General features: G+C 36.2%; 1 protein-coding gene across 6 annotated transcripts in view; it reads left to right on the top strand.

Annotated features, from left to right (window-relative positions):
- Positions 1–20,094, top strand: part of LOC145539140 (uncharacterized) — a 526,738-nt gene that overhangs the window by 377,846 nt on the left and 128,798 nt on the right. For 5 of the 6 annotated variants that reach the window (XR_014077598.1, XR_014077601.1, XR_014077602.1 and 2 more), the window contains one exon: positions 3,926–3,995. Coding sequence is in view for 1 of the 6 variants with exons in the window: in XM_081572668.1 (XP_081428794.1) it covers positions 3,926–3,995 (70 nt within the window). In the remaining 5 variants the exon portion in view is untranslated. Of the gene's footprint in view, positions 1–3,485; positions 3,582–3,925; positions 3,996–20,094 lie in introns of all 6 variants that reach the window. The other variant, XR_014077596.1, reaches the window with a different exon arrangement.

Genomic DNA, 20,094 nt, shown 5'->3' with positions numbered 1-20,094 from the left:
CTGGAAGCTCGGATGCTCTGGGATGGTTCCAATGTACACTAGTGATAAATCCAAGCTTGAAAATAAATTTGGATAGAGAAAACAGGCTCTGTTCAATTTTCTCTCATCTGTTTAATTCCTGGCACATAGCTCTGGGTCATGGGAAGGTTCTGGTGGGCTGCTGTCATTGTCTCCCCCAAAACAAGAGGGGTGTGTGTGTTTGCATGTTTGGGAGGAATGAAAGTGAGGAGATTTGGGCGACATATTCTGGTCTAAATTTTCATAAAATTACCAATTTAAATTGAAATGTAATTATCCTAACTGGCATCTTTTTGGCAGCAGCTTAAAAAAAAAAAATCCCTCGGCTTTACTGTACCCAGCAAAAGCCCAGAGGAGTCCTGACACTGGCCTTTAATCAAAAGCTGAAAAGACACAAAAGCTTTCAGATAATCTATGCCAAGCTATCTTGGACAGCACAGAATTGCCTGGAGCACCCTTCTGGTGGCATTTAAAACACCTGGTGCCCTTAGAAAAAAAAACTACATCTGCGTCTGCAATTTCTCCTTCTGTAATGCCCTTAAATCTCTATCTCAACTGATTCTTCTATCTTTAAAAGTAGGGATGCTGCAGTGTCAGTAAAATAAAGCAATTTTATATACCCAGAGAATGATGCTTATCATTGGCTATGCCTGGAGGTGACAGACTCAGGTGCCCATCTGCACAAACGCTTCCTCACTGTTTATTTCATGTGGATTAATATAATTAAACTATCATTGTGCTCACTGATTCAGCTCAAATTTTAATTTGATAATTGGGGAAAAGGTGTGCATTGGAAATGGAGGCAATTAATTGACACTTTAAATGCACTTGAACAGAAATAATTTAAGTTACACCATACTTAGTGGTGACTTATAATGTTGTGTTTATGCATATTCTTTCCTTTGGCTCCTATCATTAATGGATAGAGGTAAATAATGTTACTCAGCATAAGTCCTTTTGATATTGGCAGTTTAATTCTGCAATTTGAAAATATTTTCCCTGCCACAGACAATTCCCTTCATTTCCTAGTCACTGGCTTCTCTAAAATAAAGACATTCTCACTTTGAACAACAATCTAATCATTCATAACTAGTCTCACATATATGCAACATAATTATGCAGATTGTCACATAATTTTGTCCATAGACAGCCTGATTCTCATTCTAACAAACATCTTGCACAAAGAAATAATGAGAATAACAAAGACATAATTTCTCAACTTATAATACCCATCTTTCCCAGGATTTGGAAAGAAAAATAGCTGGTTCAATACTTAAGTTTTCTCCAATACTAGTTTTACTTTGATTTGTTCCAAGCGAATTTATATATTTTGGTGAACTCACTGAAACTTAAGAAGGAAACATATTTATGGATAAAGAAATTTTTTGGTGTTAATTATCTTCCATTTGGAAACAAATAATGCTTTCTTATTTTTTAAGAATTTAAAAACAAAAGCTAGTTTCTTTGAGCAGCTTGCAAAATCTTGTCACTTTGACTGGAGCTCTTCTATTCACGGAGTCTGATACACTTTTAATCAAAACCGAAACAAATTCAATTTTCCAAAATGCTAACGACCACAAGTTATACCTGTAGTAAATAAGGTTACTTAATAAGAATTATGAGTTGTTTGTACAGAGAGGACTTCTTCTTAATATAAAGTCTTGGAACAACCGTTCTGCCTTTTAGATGAAAACTTATGCTTTTGCTTCAATCTATTCAATATTTTTAATATTCAGTGTAACCATGGATGAACATAAAAAAGTTCTGGCAGGTCATTTCAGTTAAGCAGCCACACTCTTTTTATTAAAGCTGGAAACCTCATTAAAATAGGCTCTGTGAAGATTTTGTAAACTCCAACTTTAAATCAAGGTTAGCAATATGCTCCAAAAATCTTTTCATATAAATGTGGTTTGAGGGCATTTTTAAGTTTCTGAAAGTAAGAACTGCTAAAGAGCCCAAAGGCAGGAAACAAAGAAAACAAACAAAAGAACAGACGAAGTGCACACACTTAACGCACATAGTTATATTCATAACTGTGGATGACCTCAAAACAAACCTATTTCTCCTATCTTTTTCCCCATTATCTACTTATAGACTAAATTATCCAAAGACATATTTGCTGAATCAGTTAATTTAATAGCTACGAAGAAAGAAAAGCATAATTAAGATGCTTTAACCATTAACACAACCTTTAACCATACTTAAAGGGAACCCTTAGTTACTGAGCAGAATTGAAGTCTTCTGCAAGATCAGAGAATTTTAAAGATAGATAAGCACTACTAGATCACTTGATCTGATAACCCAGCAACAGCAAAAGAGATTAGGGGCCAGAGATTAATGACTATGAACATCCAACAACCAGTTAGTGACAGAGACCAGGATTTTAAAACAGATCTGTGGGCTCCCAGGTGAATACTAATTCTATGTTGTATTGTTGATTATTTCAACATTCCTGGGTGAAATGCTGTCAGTTCAACAAACAATCTGATATCTAGACTAGTAAATCCATTCATAATTAGGACAATTTTTGTTGTTGTTTTTTCTTTCAGAAAAACCACATTTGTACAAATCTAGATTCCTACTTTCTAAAATATCCTCATTTTCATCACTTCCTTAAAAATAAGAGCATTGATACATTGCTGTTAATATTCTTTAAAATTTGAAATCATCAACAATCCTTTTTCTGATTCTATGTTATTTGTTAATTAATCCACAGAAAGATCCTTCTCTTTTTAAATTTTTTTTAAATTTATTTTTCGTTGGAGGATAATTGCTTTACAATGTTTTGTTGGGTTTTGCTGTATAACAAGATAAATCGGCTATAAGTATACATATATTCCCTCCCTCTTGAGCCTCCCACCCACTTCCACCTCCCATCCCACCCATCTAGGTCATCACAGAGCACCGGCTGAGTTCCCTATGAGAAAGATTCTTCTCTTTATCTCCAGCATTTTCTTCCCAATACTGAGAATATTTTTTGAAAACTTCTTAATTACACAGAAGTGCTATTTAAGTAAGTGAAGATATTAAACCCTTAACTCACAAATAATGGCTAGTTAATAGGTAATTTTCCTTTGGTTCAGGTTCAATATCTTATTCAAACAATTTTTCTTTAAAAAAAAGCAGTATCAAGTGAGATGACCAACATATTTTGTTGATGCTTACTTAAAGGGCAAAAGACATCTCTCAAGAAGGAAACCCCAAATTCGTTAATTTGATTTTAGGTCAATTCAACAGAATTAGTGTCTAGTCTTGGTTTGGATTTAGAGGAAAAAAATATTTTTGATGAAGTTACTTATTTCAAACTAGCCAAGCAATTCATATACATACACAAACTATTCAAGAAAGGTACAAGATAGAAATGAATGTGATTAAATGGGCTGTACTAGCCACAATGGGTGTTAAACTGATAGTTTCTTATCTGTGAAATAATTGACTATATTTTGCATTTTAAATTTTTTTTTCAGACTAAATATCAAAATAAATTATGTGAAGAATGTAACTTCTGCTTCTGCTAAATAAACACTTTTTCTGTGACCACTATTTGACAAGAATAGTATCAGGTGAATAAAACACAGTGACTTTATTAAGAAACTGCAACCAAACAGTAGTAAACATGATTGGGATGAAAAACTAAGAGCTAGGTCCCTCATACTATATGGGGATAACTGAGTAGTACATTTTCGAGCTGTGGATATTTGGAAATGAGCAAGGGGTAGGTAGAAATGGTTTATATAAATTCAGTGCCTAGAATAAGACATAATGGTACTGAACAACCCACACATTACTTGTTGATATCATTACTAGTTTGGGGGAATATTTGGAATTTTTTTTTTCCCAATACTGGAACATATGGTAGTTACTCAGAAATCCTAGCTTTATTTACAAAATTATTTCTTCTTCTTAGGAAAAAAAAAAAAGGACTGATATATTCAGCAAACTGTGATCTCAATTTTCAATGTGAAAATAACCTGAAGGTAAGTTGAAACAACTCACTGTGGCCACTACAAAATAATTGGCAATCATGTAAACATTCCCCTAATTTTCAAAACCTTAACTTTTAAACAACAGCTTTTGCTTAGTTATACTATCTTCTCCCTATTGCCGTTGGCCTGCTGTTTTATAGGCTTTCCAAGTGTGCAGGAAATTTGGTTGAGTTAGCAGTTTTGTTTTAATATATGCCTGGAAATTTTATCTTCAGCAGTTCTGCATGCTTTCAGTGAGTGGCTAAAATGGATGCAGGTTTTGTAAATCTGATGAGGTCAGTACGAATAGCACCATTGGCTGCAAGAAAAATCACGTAACAGCAGGCTGAGATGGCACATGAGAACTGCACCTGTGTTAATTTGCCATCTTCCCCCCACTTTTGGTTTCATTGTCACAAAGTCAGAGAGAAGATTTCAGGCAGCGAAGCTGCCATGCCACTTCGGAAAGTCTTAATAATTGCACTGACAGCTCAGAGGCCTATTAAACCAAGAGGCACCATGCCTGCTTGACTCCTTTTTTGTTTGTTTGTTTGTTTTTATTTTTTTTAATTATTCTTTCAACTTTTTTTTTTTTTGGCTTTGTTATTTTATTTTATTTTTTAATTTATTTGTTTTAGTTGGGGGCTAATTACTTTACAATATTGTAGTGGTTTTGCCATACATTGACATGAATCAGCCATGGGTTTACATGTGTTCCCCATCCTGAGCCCCCCTCCCACCTCCCTCCCCCTCCCATCCCTCTGGGTCATCCCATTGCCCTAGCCCTGAGCATTTGTCTCATGCATCAAACCTGGAATGGTGAACAGTGTGGAGATTCCTTAAAAAACTGGGAATGGAGAACAGTGTGGAGATTCCTTAAAAAACTGGGAATTGACTCCTTTTCTAAAGGAGTGCCAGCAGCAAAGACAGGTGCTTCAGACAGCATCATATAGTGAGTAGTGGAACCTCTCTGATCAAGTGCTTGTCTATTTACCTGCTTTTTCTGTGGTCATCAGATTATACATGCTGTCTCAAGTGTGTCTTAACAAAATGAATGCCAGGGGAAGAACTGGGAGAGTAGCATTGACATATATACACTATCATGTGTAAAGAGATAGCTAGTGGGAAGCTGCTGTATGGCACAGGGAGCCCAGCTGTGTGCTCTGTGATGAGCTAGAGGGTAGGCATGGGTTGGCACGGAGGCAAAAGAGGGAGAGGATATATGTGTATGTATATATACCTGATTCATTTTGTTGTAATGTGGGAGACCCGGGTTGCCTCCCTGGGTCAGAAAGATCCCTGGAGAAGAAAATGGCTACCCACTCCAGTATTCTTGCCTGGAGAATTCCATGGACAGAGGAGCCTGTTTGGCTACAGTCCTTGGGGTTGGAAAGAGTCATGTCTGACTGAGCAACTAACACTTTCATAGCTGATTCACTTTGTTGTACACCAAAAACTAACACAACATTGTAAAGCAATTACACTCTAATAAAATATAAAGTAAAAAACAAGAATGAATGCAAGGGTAGCACTCACTCTGCAGGCTGCAAGCTGAATTGAGATATTGTGTGTGCTTCACTCGAATTTCAGTGTTCAGCGTCCAGTTGAGAGCTGATGTGACTTCCTACAACACCTCAAGTAATGAGAACCATCTCTGCCTCAGAGTCCCCATAAGAAATTGCTAGCACAGTTTCCAGACTGATGATGAGGTCAGCTCTCACTGAGGAATCAGCCTTTCCTCTGTCCAGGACCACCTCACTGTAGAACATCCGGCTGCTAGAATATTGACTTTTATTTATCAGGTGGGACAGATACTGTCTTGGCCATATCATTACAAGAAAGGTATCCGTGCCACTTCAGTTAAAAGTCTGCAGAGCTGAAACCGACGTGCAATTTAAATTTTATTCCCAAAGAGTTTAGATTTGGTATGTTTTGTTTGAGACGGAGAGGCAGAGAACTCTGAGATGAAAGCTATTGTTTTATGTGTTAATAAGGATAAGAATGGGTTTTCTGGAGCTAATAGTGCTTCTCTGAATCACTGTCTTATTTACAGTGGAGGAATGTCGTAGATATCATATTTCATCAGCCATGATGGCTTGATTATGTTCCGTGAATAATTGCAGTATCTTTTCATCTCCCTTTTGTTATAGGAAACCTTTATAGTAAAGGCTTTTAAATATGCAGTGGGAGTGTGTAATTCAAGTATCAAGTCTAACGAGAAATTGTTTTGGCAAGTTCAGAACTCTCTCGAAATTCATGGGTTTGGAGTTTCATATCTAATTGGAAACTTTTAATGTTGGAATAGGCTTGCTGTTAGGAAAACAGTGTAAAGCTTTTAAGCAAGGGATTAGGAGGGGATACGCTTTAAGAAATACTCAGCAGGATTCTGTGACATTCAAATTATGTTTATTTAAAAACAGAAACTCCTGTGTTCTGATGTCTTAACATAAAGAGTCAAAATTACATACACAGCTACAAGAATTACAAGGCTTTCAAAAATTGCTTGTGCAAAAGACTCTGAGTTGAGCCAAATAATTAAAAAATATCTTGAGAGTGTCAGAGGTGTAATGGAGATTCTGGTCAACATGTTGCCATTTGCTAGAAATTTTTTCTCAAGAGTACGTGACAGCCATGTAAACATCTAATTCAGGTTTTTACCCTCCTAACTTAGCCTGTCCTGAAATCACTGACTGCTGCTTTCCTAGGTTTTCCAGTGATAACAACCTTCTCTCCTTTTTTGAAATTTTTTTCTAGTTCTCACGTTTGAACTTTCATCTGTACCACAAAATAGGCAGATTGGTTATGCCAAGTGGTCAAAACAAACAACCAACCAACCAAACAAAAAAAACCCCTAGAACATCTCTCCTCTGTCTCTCTCCAGTTCCTGCATGTTCAGTGCAAATGACTCCCATATGGTTTAATCTTAGTGACCATATTATATCTATTGAGTTGGAAGAATCCCTTCTAAACATTAAGCTTAGAAGGAAGTTGCTAATATAAAACATCATAATGTACAGATAAAGCTAGTTTTAAAAACTTGCTTCTTGCCAGGAACAAGCAAAAAATGCTTTGGCAGCATGTACCAAATTGGGTTTTTGGAAAAATAGGTCTTGAAGATGGAAATAATTAAAAAGAAAGTCTTGAGTGGGGTGGCTCCCTGGTTATATAAACATATACTTGATGTCCATTTTGGAGTTTCATGTTTTCATTTTGATCAAGTTTAATTTATCTGTTTTTGTACATGAATCAAGCATTTTATATCCTATCAGAGATATATTTACCTATCTCATGAACACAAGGACTTTTCCCCCTTATTACTTTTAGGAGTTTTTTTATTTTTGATGCTGGGTAATAGAAATCATTTTGGATTAAGTGTTGACTATAGTGTTGGTATGGATCAATGTTCACGTCCCCAAATAAATATCCAGCTATTGCAGTGTTATTTTGGAAAAGACATTTTATTCCCTCACTGAGAAGCCTTTATACAATTTTTTTTGAACATCATTTGGCCAGTTATGTTTGGATCTATTTTTGAACTCTATCCTCTTCCATTTATCTATATCTGCATTTTTCTGCAATACTACATTCTCTTGATTACTGTATATTTATAGTAAGCCATTAAATCAGAACATTGAAGTTCTCCAATTTTTCCCTATTTTTAAAAAAATTGCTTTGGCTATTCTTGTTTATTTGAATTTTCATAAAAAAATTAGAATCAACTCGTCAACTTCTGCAAAAACATGCTAGGATTTTGGTTGGGATTGCACTGAAATTATAAATTTGGAGAAAGCAGATTTCTTAACAATACAAATGTACCAGATACAATTAGCAAAATCACAATATTAACATTGGTACAATACTATTAGCTCATTTATAGACCTTACTCAAATTTTATCAGTTGCTCTGTTAATCTTTTCTTTCCAGACCTTGATCTATCCAAGGTCACACATTGCAGTTCATTGTTCTGTCTCCTTAGTCTCTTATTCTGGAAGAGCCTCAGTCTTTCTTTGCCATTTGTGTCCTTGACCCATTTGAAAAGTATTGGCTGGTTATTTTTTAGACCACATCCCAATTTTGGTTTGTCTGATGTTGCCTTGTGATTAAGTTCAGATTATTCATTTTCAGAAAGAAAACCCTAGGAGTCATGCTGTATGAAATAGAGGCTGTCTGTCTCTTTACTAGTGATATTAACTCTATCACTTGGTAAGCGTGGTGTCTCCCATTTTCTTTACTATAAAGTTACTTTTTTTTTCTTTAAATTAATAGATTTATTGTAGGGTATATCTTCCTTCAGATTAGATGTGTTTTGTTAATATGTTTGCAAAATTACTGATCCTTTTATCTCTATTTCTTTTAAGCCTATCCAGTGGATTTTTTATTTCTAATACTGAAATTTTTGATTCTGTTTTCCAGTTTTCAGATCTGCAGAGATATCTTATGCTTTCATTCATTACAAGTCTCATTTCTTTCTGTCACTGGGCATAATTATAACTGCTTCTTTCAAGTACTTGTCTAATAATTCCAACAGCTGTTAACCTTGGGGTTGGCATCTGTTTGTAGTTTTTTCCCTGGAGACTGGATCACATTTTCCTGGTTATTTATATCTGAATAATATTGGACTGTATCTTGGACATTCTGAATATTAGGCTGTGGAGAATCTGACTCTATTAGATTGCTCCAAGAAGTGTTGATGCTTTTGTTTTAGCAGGCAATTAACATGGTTAGACTCAAAGTGCAAATAGGCGTGTCTGTGGTGGTGGCTGCTTAGATCTCAGATCAGTTTCTTGAACCATAGCTCTGTGTAGCTTTCCATTTGCCCCATTCAATATGTGGTTCAGTGGTCAGCCAGAGACTTGGGCTGAGTTTACACACAGACATTAAAACAGTCTTTCCCTGGCTATCTCCTCTCTGATTCCCACTTTCTGGTAACTCTGGTTGCTCTGTATTTCTTGCCCTGTTTCCTTAGTTGGTAAGCTAGTGGACTTTCTAACAGTGTTGGAATCCTCCCTGCACTACTGCCACTGTTACTGAGCCTGCCTTAGGACAGAACTGCAAAAAAAAAAACAAATGTGGAATTCAATCTATGTGATGGCTTTTCCCAAGTTTTATATTTACTCCCAAATCTCCCTATGGTATTTCAGCCACTAGAACTCTCAGATAGTTATGACTATAGTTTTTCCAGTTCACAGGGATTTTATTTTTATAGAAGGATTGCTTTGTTGGATGGTCATTTCTCCATTACCTTGAAGACTTCAGAGATGTGTTGGGGGGACTTACCTGGCAGTCCAGTGGTTAAGACTTCGTCTTCCAATGCAAGGAGTGTGGGTTCAATCTTAGCATGTGGGAGCTAAGATCCCACATACCTCACGGCCAAAAATCCAAAACATAGAATAAAAGCAATATTGTAACAAATTCAATAAAGACTTTTAAAAAATGGTCCACATCAAAAAGAAAAAAGAAAAAAAAAAGAGTTTGGGTACTAGATTATGCATGGTGAAAGATGTTTTCTTAGTTATGGTAGATATCGAGAAGAAAGGCAAAGGTGTAAGGGAAATATATACCCATTTGAATGCAGAGTTCCAAAGGACAGCAAGGAGAGATAAGAAAGACTTCCTCAGTGATCAATGCAAAGAAATAGAGGAAAGCAATAGAGTAGGAAAGACTAGAGATCTCTTCAAGAAAATTAGAAAAACCAAGGGAACATTTCATGCAAAGATGGGCACAATAAAGGACAGGAATGTTATGGACCTAATAGAAGCAGAAGATATTAAGAAGAGGGGGCAAGAATACACAGAAGACCGATACAAAAAAGAACTTCATGACCCAGATAATCACGATGGTGTGATCTCTACCTACAGCCAGAAATCCTGGAATGCGAAGTCAAGTGAGCCTTAGGAAGCATCACTACGAACAGAGCTAGTGGAGGTGATGGAATTCCAGTTGAGTTATTTAAATCCTAAAAGATGATGCTGTGAAAGTGCTGCACTCAATATGCTAGCAAATTTGCAAAACTAAGCAGTGGCCACAGGACTCGAAAAGGTCAGTTTTCATTAAATCCCAAAGAAAGGCAATGCTAAAGAATGCTCAAACTACCCCACAATTGCACTAGTCTCACATGCTATCAAAGTTATACTCAAAATTCTCCAAGCCAGGCTTCAACAATACATGAACTGTGAACTTCCAGATATTCAAGCTGGATGTAGAAAAGGCAGGGGAACCACAGATCAAATCCCCGACATGAGTTGGACCATCGAAAAAGCGAGGGAGTTCCAGAAAAACATCTACTTCTGCTTTATTGACTATGCCAAAGCCTTTGACTGTGTGGATCACAATAAGCTGTGGAAAATTCTTAATGAGATGGGAATGCCAGACCATCTGACCTGCCTCCTGAGAAATCTGTATGCAGGTGAAGAATCAACAGTTAGAACTGGACATGGAACAACAAGCTGGTTCCAAATCGGGAAAGGAGTGCGTTAAGGCTGTATATTATCACCCTGCTTATTTAACTTATATTCAGAGCACATCATGGGAAATGCTTGCCTGGATGAAGCACAAGCTGGAGTCAAGATTGCTGGGAAAAATATCAATAACCTCAGATATGCAGAAGACACCACCCTTATGGCAGAAAGTGAAGAAGAACTAAAGAGCCTGTTGATGAAAGTGAAATAGGAGAGTGAAAAAGTTGGCTTAAAATTCAACATTCAGAAAACTAAGATCATGGTATCCGGTCCAGTCGCTTCATGGCAAACAGATGGGGAAACAATGGAAACAGTGAGAGACTTTATTTTGGGGGGCTCCAAAATCACTGCAAATGGTGATTGCAGCCATGAAATTAAAAGATACTTGCTCCTTGGAAGAAAATTTATGACCAAACTTGACAGCATATTAAAAAGCAGAGACATTACTTTGCCAACAAAAGTCCGTCTAGTCAAGGCTATGGTTTTTCCATTATTCATGTATGGATGTGAGAGTTGGAGTATAAAGAAATCTGAGTACCGAAGAATTGATGCTTTTGAACTGTGGTGTTGGAGAAGACCCTTGAGAGTCCCTTGGACAACAAGGAGATCCATCTAGTCCATCCTAAAGGAAATCAGTCCTGAATATTCAATGGAAGGACTGATGCCGAAGCTGAAACTCCAATACTTTGGCCACTGGATACACAGAACTGACACATTCGAAAAGGTCCTGATACTGAGAAAGATTTAAGGCGGGAGGCGAAGGGACGACAGAGGATGAGATGGTTAGATGGCATCATCAACTCAATGCACATGAGTTTGAGTAAACTCTGGGAGTTGGTGATGGGCAGGGATGCCTTGTGTGCTGCAGCCCATGGGGTCACAAAGAGCTGGACCTGAGTGATGAAAGAGTTGGACCTGAGTGAACTTGAACTCAACTCAAAGTACTTGAGAAGGAGACGTTCAGATAAAACATCATTTGTATAACATAGCAGACTCCTTTTGGGAATCTCTAAGCTTACAATGAACCTTTTAATTTCTCCACCTACTTCTGACTTCCTCATTCCACAGTATGCACTTTACAGCCTTGTTTGTATGATGGTACCTAGAGTCCCTGGCCAGAGTTGTTTTTGTTTTTTTTTTAATTTTGACCATTTTTAAAGTCTTTATTGAATTTCCTATAATGTTGCTTCTGTAATATGTTTTGAGGTTTGTTTGTTTGTTTTTTGCTGCAAGGCATGTGGAATCTTAGCTTCCCCACCAAGGATTGAATGTTCACCCTCTGCATCAGAAGGCAAAGTCACACCCCCCAGACCACCATGGAAGTCCTCCTGACCAGAGTTAATCGAGAAATAATTGGAAACCTCATCTGGTCTGGGCCCAAGTCACTTCCTTGAGAATTAGGATCAAGAGAGTCCATCTATCCAATATGACTTGAATTTACCAGTTATTGTGTCTCTCTTCTTTTTCTGCCATTATGTGAACTGAGTAGGACAAAAGGCAGTGTGACAAAAACCAGAGAGATAATGAAAATGCACAGGTAGAAGTAGAATCAAGAAGTGGTGAGAAAACAGTCCCAGGCTTCTCATGCTCCTACCTTGCATCTGGCTGCATTATTTTCTATAACTACTGTTAGTGGTACTATATTCTAATGAAAAGTTCACTCTTTTTCCTTAAGCTGGCTCCTGTAATTTGCAAGTTTAAAAATCCTGACTGATTCATATACTTTCTACAAAACAGGCATTGTGAAAAGGCTTATATAATGATGGTGATGGGGTACACAGGACAAATATGTCAGAGGATGTCAAGGGAACAAGAAAAGGGTTACAATTTCTTAGCATTTAAAATGAGATAATTTTAAAATCATTTTGTTAAAATCACCATATAGGTCTTAGACAAAGATGCTAACAGTTAATCTGGGTGTAATCAGAAGAAAATAGCAGCAAAACATATTATAAGCTATGTATTTCCCCCTTTATTTAAGTGAATGCTAAATAAGATAATGATAATTATAAACTGTAATGGCAATATTTGTGTGTTGTCCTGGTACTCATTCCCCACTTCACGGTCAATCCCATTACTATAATTAAGTTTCTGCTTAATTAATTTTATTTCTGTGCTTAATAAAAAGAAACAGTTTTTTTTTTTTTTCTTCTGGATGTTCTGTTTTTCCATTTAAGATAACCACTAAGAAATAAACTGCTTAACAAAAGTTAAAGTAATATGATTTGAACATGAATTACACTATAACAGAAAGACCTAATGAGTCAGATGAAAAATCAGAACTTGTCTCCCCATCCACCAGATAAACAAATAAATCTCAGCAAAAGCAAATCTTGGGATCCTTTGGATTTGTCAAACATTTCTTGGATCTTCCAAAACATTTTGGCAGGATAATTCCCTAAAATGATTCATTATCTGTCAATTCATATTTCAATGTCACTTAATATTTGTTGAATATTCACAACATGCTAGCATTGCACAGCTGCTGAGAACATGCTTCCCTGTCTCTCAACCTTACACTGCATGTTTTTTTTCAAAATGAAAACATAACATGTATTTTAAATTTTTTTGAGAGGATACAAGAAAATTGGTCTAAAAACAGCAGCACACACACCCTTCAAGAATTAATCTTCATACCACTATTAGGATGATAACTATTGGTTCTAAAAGCACAAAATTGTTCCCCTTATATCCATTTATATCTATTATATATTCCATTATTTTTATTTATGTATATAAACCTACATACATATATCCATATATATCTGGAAATATAATTTTTATATTACCGTTATATATCCACATATATTATTAATACTACTACTACTTCTATAAAATGCTGCTTTAGCTACAATCTATTTTTTTGTCCATGACCTACTTTTTAAAAATACCCATGTATAATTAGAGATGCATGGTATTCCCCATATATAAATATATATATATACATATATATATGGGTCTTTCCATTTCTTAACAAATAAGAAAATTTCCTGTTACTTGTTCCTTTTTTATATTTTATTCCTAATTTGAAAATAATTGCATACATACTTCTATACTATTTTGGTTCCCATAAAGGAAGTTCTTAATCTCCATTTGCCCCATAAGTCAACAAACTCCAATCCTTCATTTCATTTAAGGATCTGCTTTGAGAGGCCTCCTCAGATCATACTATGAAAAATAACATTTACATAACTCCTGGCCACACTCTCATTTCTTAGACTTTATTTCTCTTCTCTGAGATATTGGATTGTTTTGTTTATTGTTTCTTTCCACCCACTGTAATATAAAGTCCATAAAACAGAGATTTTATTTTTATTCTTTGCTGTACTTACATAAATTAGAACATGTGTAGCACCTGTTGGTATGTCAAAAAGATTGTTGAATGAATGAATGAATTCTCCAAGAAAAAGTATTGGTTTCCTCTTTATTCAAATCTTAATTTCAAACCAGAACTCAATTTGCAAATTGGGCTTTGTGCTGTGCTAAGTTGCTCAGTTGTGTCAGACTATTTGAGACCTCATGGACTGTAGCCCACCAGGCTCATCTATCCACGGGGATTCTCCAGGGCCAAGAATACTGGAATGCGTTGCCATTTCCTACTCCAGGGGATCTTCCCAACCCAGGGATTGAACCCAGGTCTCCTACATTGCAGGCAGATTCTTTACAGACTGAGCCACCAGGAAGCCCAGCCGTCTCATTTTTTCCCTCTTCCTTTTGAATTTAAGATGTATTCCTTTTTGTCCAATCTTCCCTCCATCCTGATTATACAGGGCAAGCATTGTTTATATGTATGCAAATATCTCCTGGGTTTTTTTCTGGTGGAAATACTCCTTAATCAGTTTTTTTTTCCCCTTTATACTCAATTCCATCACCAAGACTTTTTATAAGAGTGTACATGTTGAGTGTTGAGAATATAAGGTAAATAAAATGAATTTCCTTGCACAAATGTTTAGACTCAACAGTTTAGATATTTTCATGCTGATTTTGCTGTAGGTTCTCTAATATTTTGATGGATTCCGGAAAGCTTCAATTAAGAAAAGTATAAAAACCTAAAAGTTTGAAAAATGCTCATATAAAAGTCTCTTTTGATATGAATGAATGATAATATTTTGTTACATTTCACTGACCTGAAAGATACCAAGGGGATTTAGCAATATCATTAACTCTTATGTTGTGTCGTTAAGGGTTATTTTTTCATTAGGAAAGTAGAGACTCTTAAGAGCATGAAACCTACAAGAAGGCTAGAATGTTGGCTTTGGGAGAAAATAAGATTGTCACTGTGGTGATTTTTGTGAGATATGTTAATCACTGATTCAGTATGGCTCCAGAAGATCCATCCCGTTCCATTTAATTAACAGTAAAGGGAGATGATTCTGATGAGCATCGTAAGTTTTCAGTAATAGCCCAAACAGCTGCCTGACTCTCTTTTTTGTACTTGCTGGAATTTTCTTTCATATTTTCAAAGAAGGAAAGCATGGAAAATAACCTTGACTGAAGTTGTGTGTTTTCTGAAGTTAGGAATATAAGTCATATTACCTAGAGGTTTAGAAAAGAGATTCTCTCTGTTTTCTCTAAGGAGTACAGAAGAATGATGAAAGGTTATAGTAATGATATCAACACACTTTTGTTTTTCTAAGAAGAGAGTACTACTTCCCAACAACAATTTTTTTTTTTTTGCAGACAGAAACAAGATGATGGTAGTTATTATTATTATCTGAATAATACCTGGCTATTTTTAAAAATTAATTTCTTGACCTAAAAGTCTAGGTGATAAGTGATCATTTGACCATGGATAAATATCACTGCTGTGTACAATCATGACACCTTATGCATACCCAAATCTCAGCATATTCCTTGTTGAATTGCACAGATTTGTTTATGGGTTTCCTCCTCATTAGACCACATGCTTTTAGAGAACAACGTTAGGTTTCCCTCCAGATACCTAACTAAGAATGTGCAATTAAATGATAAGTTTTATCCCAGACATTTGACTACTTAAGTTTCTTCAAGACATTTGTAAGCATAACCAACTGTTTATGTATCAGTGATGATGTTTCTAGAATAATCTAGACATATCCTATACAGTATACCTGTGTGTAAGATAAGCAAGGGGCTTCCCAGATGGCTCAGTGATAAAGAATCTGCCTGCCAATGCAGGAGATGCAGGGGACGCAGGAGACACAGGTTCAATCCTTGGGTCGAGAAGATCCTCTGGAGGAAGAAATGGCAACCCACTCCAGTATTCTTGCCTGGAAAATCTCATGGACAGAGCAGCTGGGCGGGCTACAGCCCATATGATCACAAAGAATTGGGCATGAGGTAGCAACAGTGCATGCACCCACACACCTTTCACTGGTGTTGTGCTGTGGCGGCGGCAGCAAGATAAGAAAATAACTTGGAATTTAATTTTCTCTTCATTTTCATGACACTATTAGAAAGAGCATTGGGCCAGGAGTTTGAAAAATGTAGTTTCTACTTTCCGTTTTGTTAACTGCTATTCAGTTGTAGGAAATCAGCAAACTTCTGTAGGTTTAGCCCTTAAAGACTGGAAAAGGAGAAGGGTGATTGAAATTGTCTCTATGGTCCTGTTCAATTTCAACATCTCAGACTCAAATTTAGTTTCGTAGTTATAGTCCATAAACTGTTGCATCTGAATTCTCACCACTTCATCACAATAGATAATTTATGTCCCAATTACCTGTCTCTGACAACTTTATTTTATCATGACCTTAGAAACCACTGGCTCCTATAGATAATAATGATAACAGTAACAGTAATCATAAGTTACCTCAATCTGTATTTCATTTTGTTTCTATAAATTATACTCAGTTGGCTTTGCAAAATTAAATGGGGTAATTTCACCTGTGATTTAAAGTAGAAACTCAAAAATGAAAGCTCAATATTAGTGCTATTAAGAGCTACAATTTGTTGATTGCCTTTGTGGTAAGGAATATGAAGTGACTTTCATATTTTTACTCTCCCAATAGCCAGTTTGAGGTAGGTTTTTGTTGTTCTGTTGTTCTAGCTATGTTGTTGGAAACCAAGGCTTAGAGAAGGACAATCATTAGCTACATGCTACATTCAAAAAATATTGAAGCAGTGGTTAAATCTAACTCTTGTTTTTCTTTTCTCAAATTAAAAAAAAAAATCAGGCAACATCATAAATCTAAAAACATGTGTGTCACACGGGCAGCTAGAAGTCTATAGAATAAATGATATGTTTTTAAAAGCATCACATGAATTAACAACTATAAAGGAGTCATTCAAAATTTAAAGTATGACAATGGAAAGCCTTTAAAAAGTGTACCTATTAAACAATAACTCCCCATTTCTCCCTCCACACAGCCCAGGCAACTGCCATTCTACTTTCTGTTTTTGAGAGTGTGACCAATCTAAGTACCTCATGTAGGTGAAATCCCATAGTGTTTGTCTTTTTGCAACTGGCTCATTTTACTTAGCATAATGTCTTCCAGATTCACCCAAGTTGCAGCATGTGTCAGAATTTAATTTCTTTTTAATGCTGAATTCCATTGTGTGTATGTACCATGTTTTTCTTATTCATTCACCCAGTAATGGTGAATGAATATTTTGAGTTGCTTCCACATTTTAGCTGTTATAAATAACGCTGCTGTGAACTGAGGTATACAAATGTCTCTTTGGGGCTCTGCTTTTAATTCTTTTGAGTATATAGCATAGGTGGAATTGCTGGATCATATGGCAATTTTATTTTTATTTTTTCGAGGAATCACCATATACTTTTCCACAGTGGCTGCACCATTTTACATTTCTATGAGTAGCACACAAGCATTCTAGTTTTTCCACATTGTCATCAACACTTTTTACTTTCTGTTTTGTTGATAGTAACCATTCAAATGGGTATGATGTGATATTTCATTGTACTATTGACTTGCATTTCCTTAATGATTAGTGATGTAGAACATCTTTATATGTGCTTAGTGACCATTTGTATGTCTTCTTTGAAGAGATGTCTGTTCAAGTTTTTTGCTCATATTGAATTGGGTAATTTGATTTTTTTGTTGTTGAGTTTTAAAAGTTCTACCTATGTTCTGTATATTAATCCTTAATCAGAGATATAATTTGTAAAACATTTTTCATAGTTGGCTATCTAAATGAATATGTTGGAGAGACAATCTTACATATGGTTCCTGAACTAGAGAGTAATGCAGGGAGAATATCTGAATGCAGATGTGAGAAATGGACAGCTTAGGATGTTCGGTGAATGATGTCACCGGATTCGTGGTCTCTGAAGGAGAATAACACTGGGACCAAAGACAGTCTCAGTCACTCAGAGCTTTGTGTAAGAAAAGTTCTATTAGGATGAAAAAGATGGAGAAAGCCTCAAGCAAAAGGCATTGGAAAGGAATAGGAGAGTACCCACAGGCATTATTTACTTTTCAAATGCTGAGTACAGATAAAAGGAACACTTTGAGGTTGTGAGAGTTCCATTAGGCCCTTTACCAAGTCATACATCCTGAGATAACTTCAGTACAAGATTAGCCAAGAAGAAATGAGTTCCAGGCAAGGTATTTCTGGGTGAGATATCCTGTTGCTGAGAAACAGGTTCCCAGGCAAGATTTGTTGCAATTATAATTATTAGCATAGAGTGTAAGAAAAGTATTTCCTTGAGTAAGACATTGTGTTGTGTAGTCATCAGTTGCAGACCCAAAGAAAGGCCGGTTCTTGGGCAAGATCCATTGTTGCACAAGGCTTAAAGAAAGCATGAGCAAAAATGTTCACTTCCTCCTTAAAGGGCCCTAAGCTTTAACTCTCTCAAAATCAAGGCACAGTTAAGAGTGTGAAGGTGGGCCATCAGGAATGAGAAGCAGAGCAAAAAGGAATCACTGACATGTTCTACCTGATTTCTTTGCTAGGAATGAATGACCTTCACGGTCATAAATTCTCATAGTGGCATAAAGTCTATCATTTTACATTTTGTCTAGTATCTACCAACTTTCATGAATTAGGCCTGAAAATTCCACATTAGTGTGGTCTACTAAAGACATAAATACTTCATGTGGGACAGTTGTAACACAGCACTTGCTTGTGACTGAATGGAAAATACAGTTTGCAGAAACTACAAGTATTTTCTCTAGTCCTTGCTCTTCTTTAAAACTGCACTTCGGCATTGGCTATGGAAGGAAAGGGAACAAGAACAACTTTGTCTGTGGCTAAAGAAAGTTTTGAGTAGCAGCGAACACCTCCAAAAATAGATCATGTCTCCCTAATGCTTTCAATTAAACCATAAGCATCACTGACCTCCCACGAGTCAGTGGTGGAAGGTCAAATATTTTACATGAAAGCTACAAATAAAAATCCTTGGTATGTAACAACCTGCATTTCTTTTTGCTGCCCTAACTCAGTTCCTTCAAAAAGCTTTACATTTTCTTCAGATCAGAAGTTCTGCTGTGTTTGTACTTATGCACTCTCATATGCTTACCATCAGTTGCCAATTAATGTAATAAAGTAGCATCAAAAAACTGCAACACCCCTTGGGATCAGTGATTTTCCCATGTAATACTGTCAGGAAAACATAAATCCAGTTTCCTATTAAAATCTGTTAATGCTAAATAAACCATAAGCATTGTGAATGACAGTAAGTTCTCTTAAACATTTAACAAAGAAGTTAAATTTTTGGCTCACTGGTTGTTATTTTAATCTATGCTTGCTATCATCATGAGGTCTACTCTAAGTTGCCTTAAGAATGACCTAACTCACTGGTTAAGTAAATTATGCCATTATAAATTATAAATACAATGGAATATCATGCAAGCATTTTAATGAGACAGATATTTATCTACTGACATAGAACGGTATTCATGATAGGATGGCTTAGGTTAGGTTCCCAGGAAACATATTCTGAGAAGGAGAGACATGTCCAGAATGTTTATTGAAGAGTGAAGGACTAAGAAAGTAGGATTACGTACAGGGAGAATCTGACTTGCAATGTAATTATAACTAAGACTGTAATTGATATTACTGAAAACTCTTACTAGGGTGATCCTTCTGAGTTCTACAGAATGTGGTAAAGTGGAGAAGCATATTCCTGCACCATGTGGTCATTGGCCATGGTCTTCCTTGAGAGGGAACATTGGGCAAGGGGATTCTTTGTGACTGAGGATGATTCTTAATTCAGAGTAGAGCTAAAACTGTCAACAACTGATACCCTGAGCCTCCATGAGTGAGTACTTTGGCCCTGATAAGGGATCTGGTCTGTGTCCCATACTATCCACTACAGTTCTCTCTTTGCATTGCTCAGATCTTATATTTGATGCTAATTTCACTCCATTCAGGAAGCACATCTTCAAGATTATGACTCATTAAATGTCCTAGACAAATTTACAAAAAAGAGGTAGCAGGATGAATTGCAGTCCTCAAAGAAGCAGTTGGTATATAGTTCAAATTCTGATATAGGAAACTGTATGCAGCACTTTACCTGTGAGTGATCTCAGGGGTTACATGTATAATCATAAAATGAGGAAAAACAAGACTGAGCAAAGGGCGAAGCTGGTTTCTAAGATCTCAGAGAATTCTGGATCTTGGGTGACTCTTCAGAATTGTCAAAATTAAGGCTAACAAGCCTGAGCATTTGTGTCCTCATATTAGTGAGTCATTAACTGTGGATTGTACCCTGG

This window comes from Giraffa tippelskirchi, chromosome 2 (genome assembly GCF_054371585.1).
Source record: "Giraffa tippelskirchi isolate mGirTip1 chromosome 2, T2T-mGirTip1v1.2.pri, whole genome shotgun sequence".
Classification (NCBI taxonomy): Eukaryota; Metazoa; Chordata; class Mammalia; order Artiodactyla; family Giraffidae; genus Giraffa; species Giraffa tippelskirchi.
This window is presented reverse-complemented; position numbering and strand designations above follow the sequence as displayed.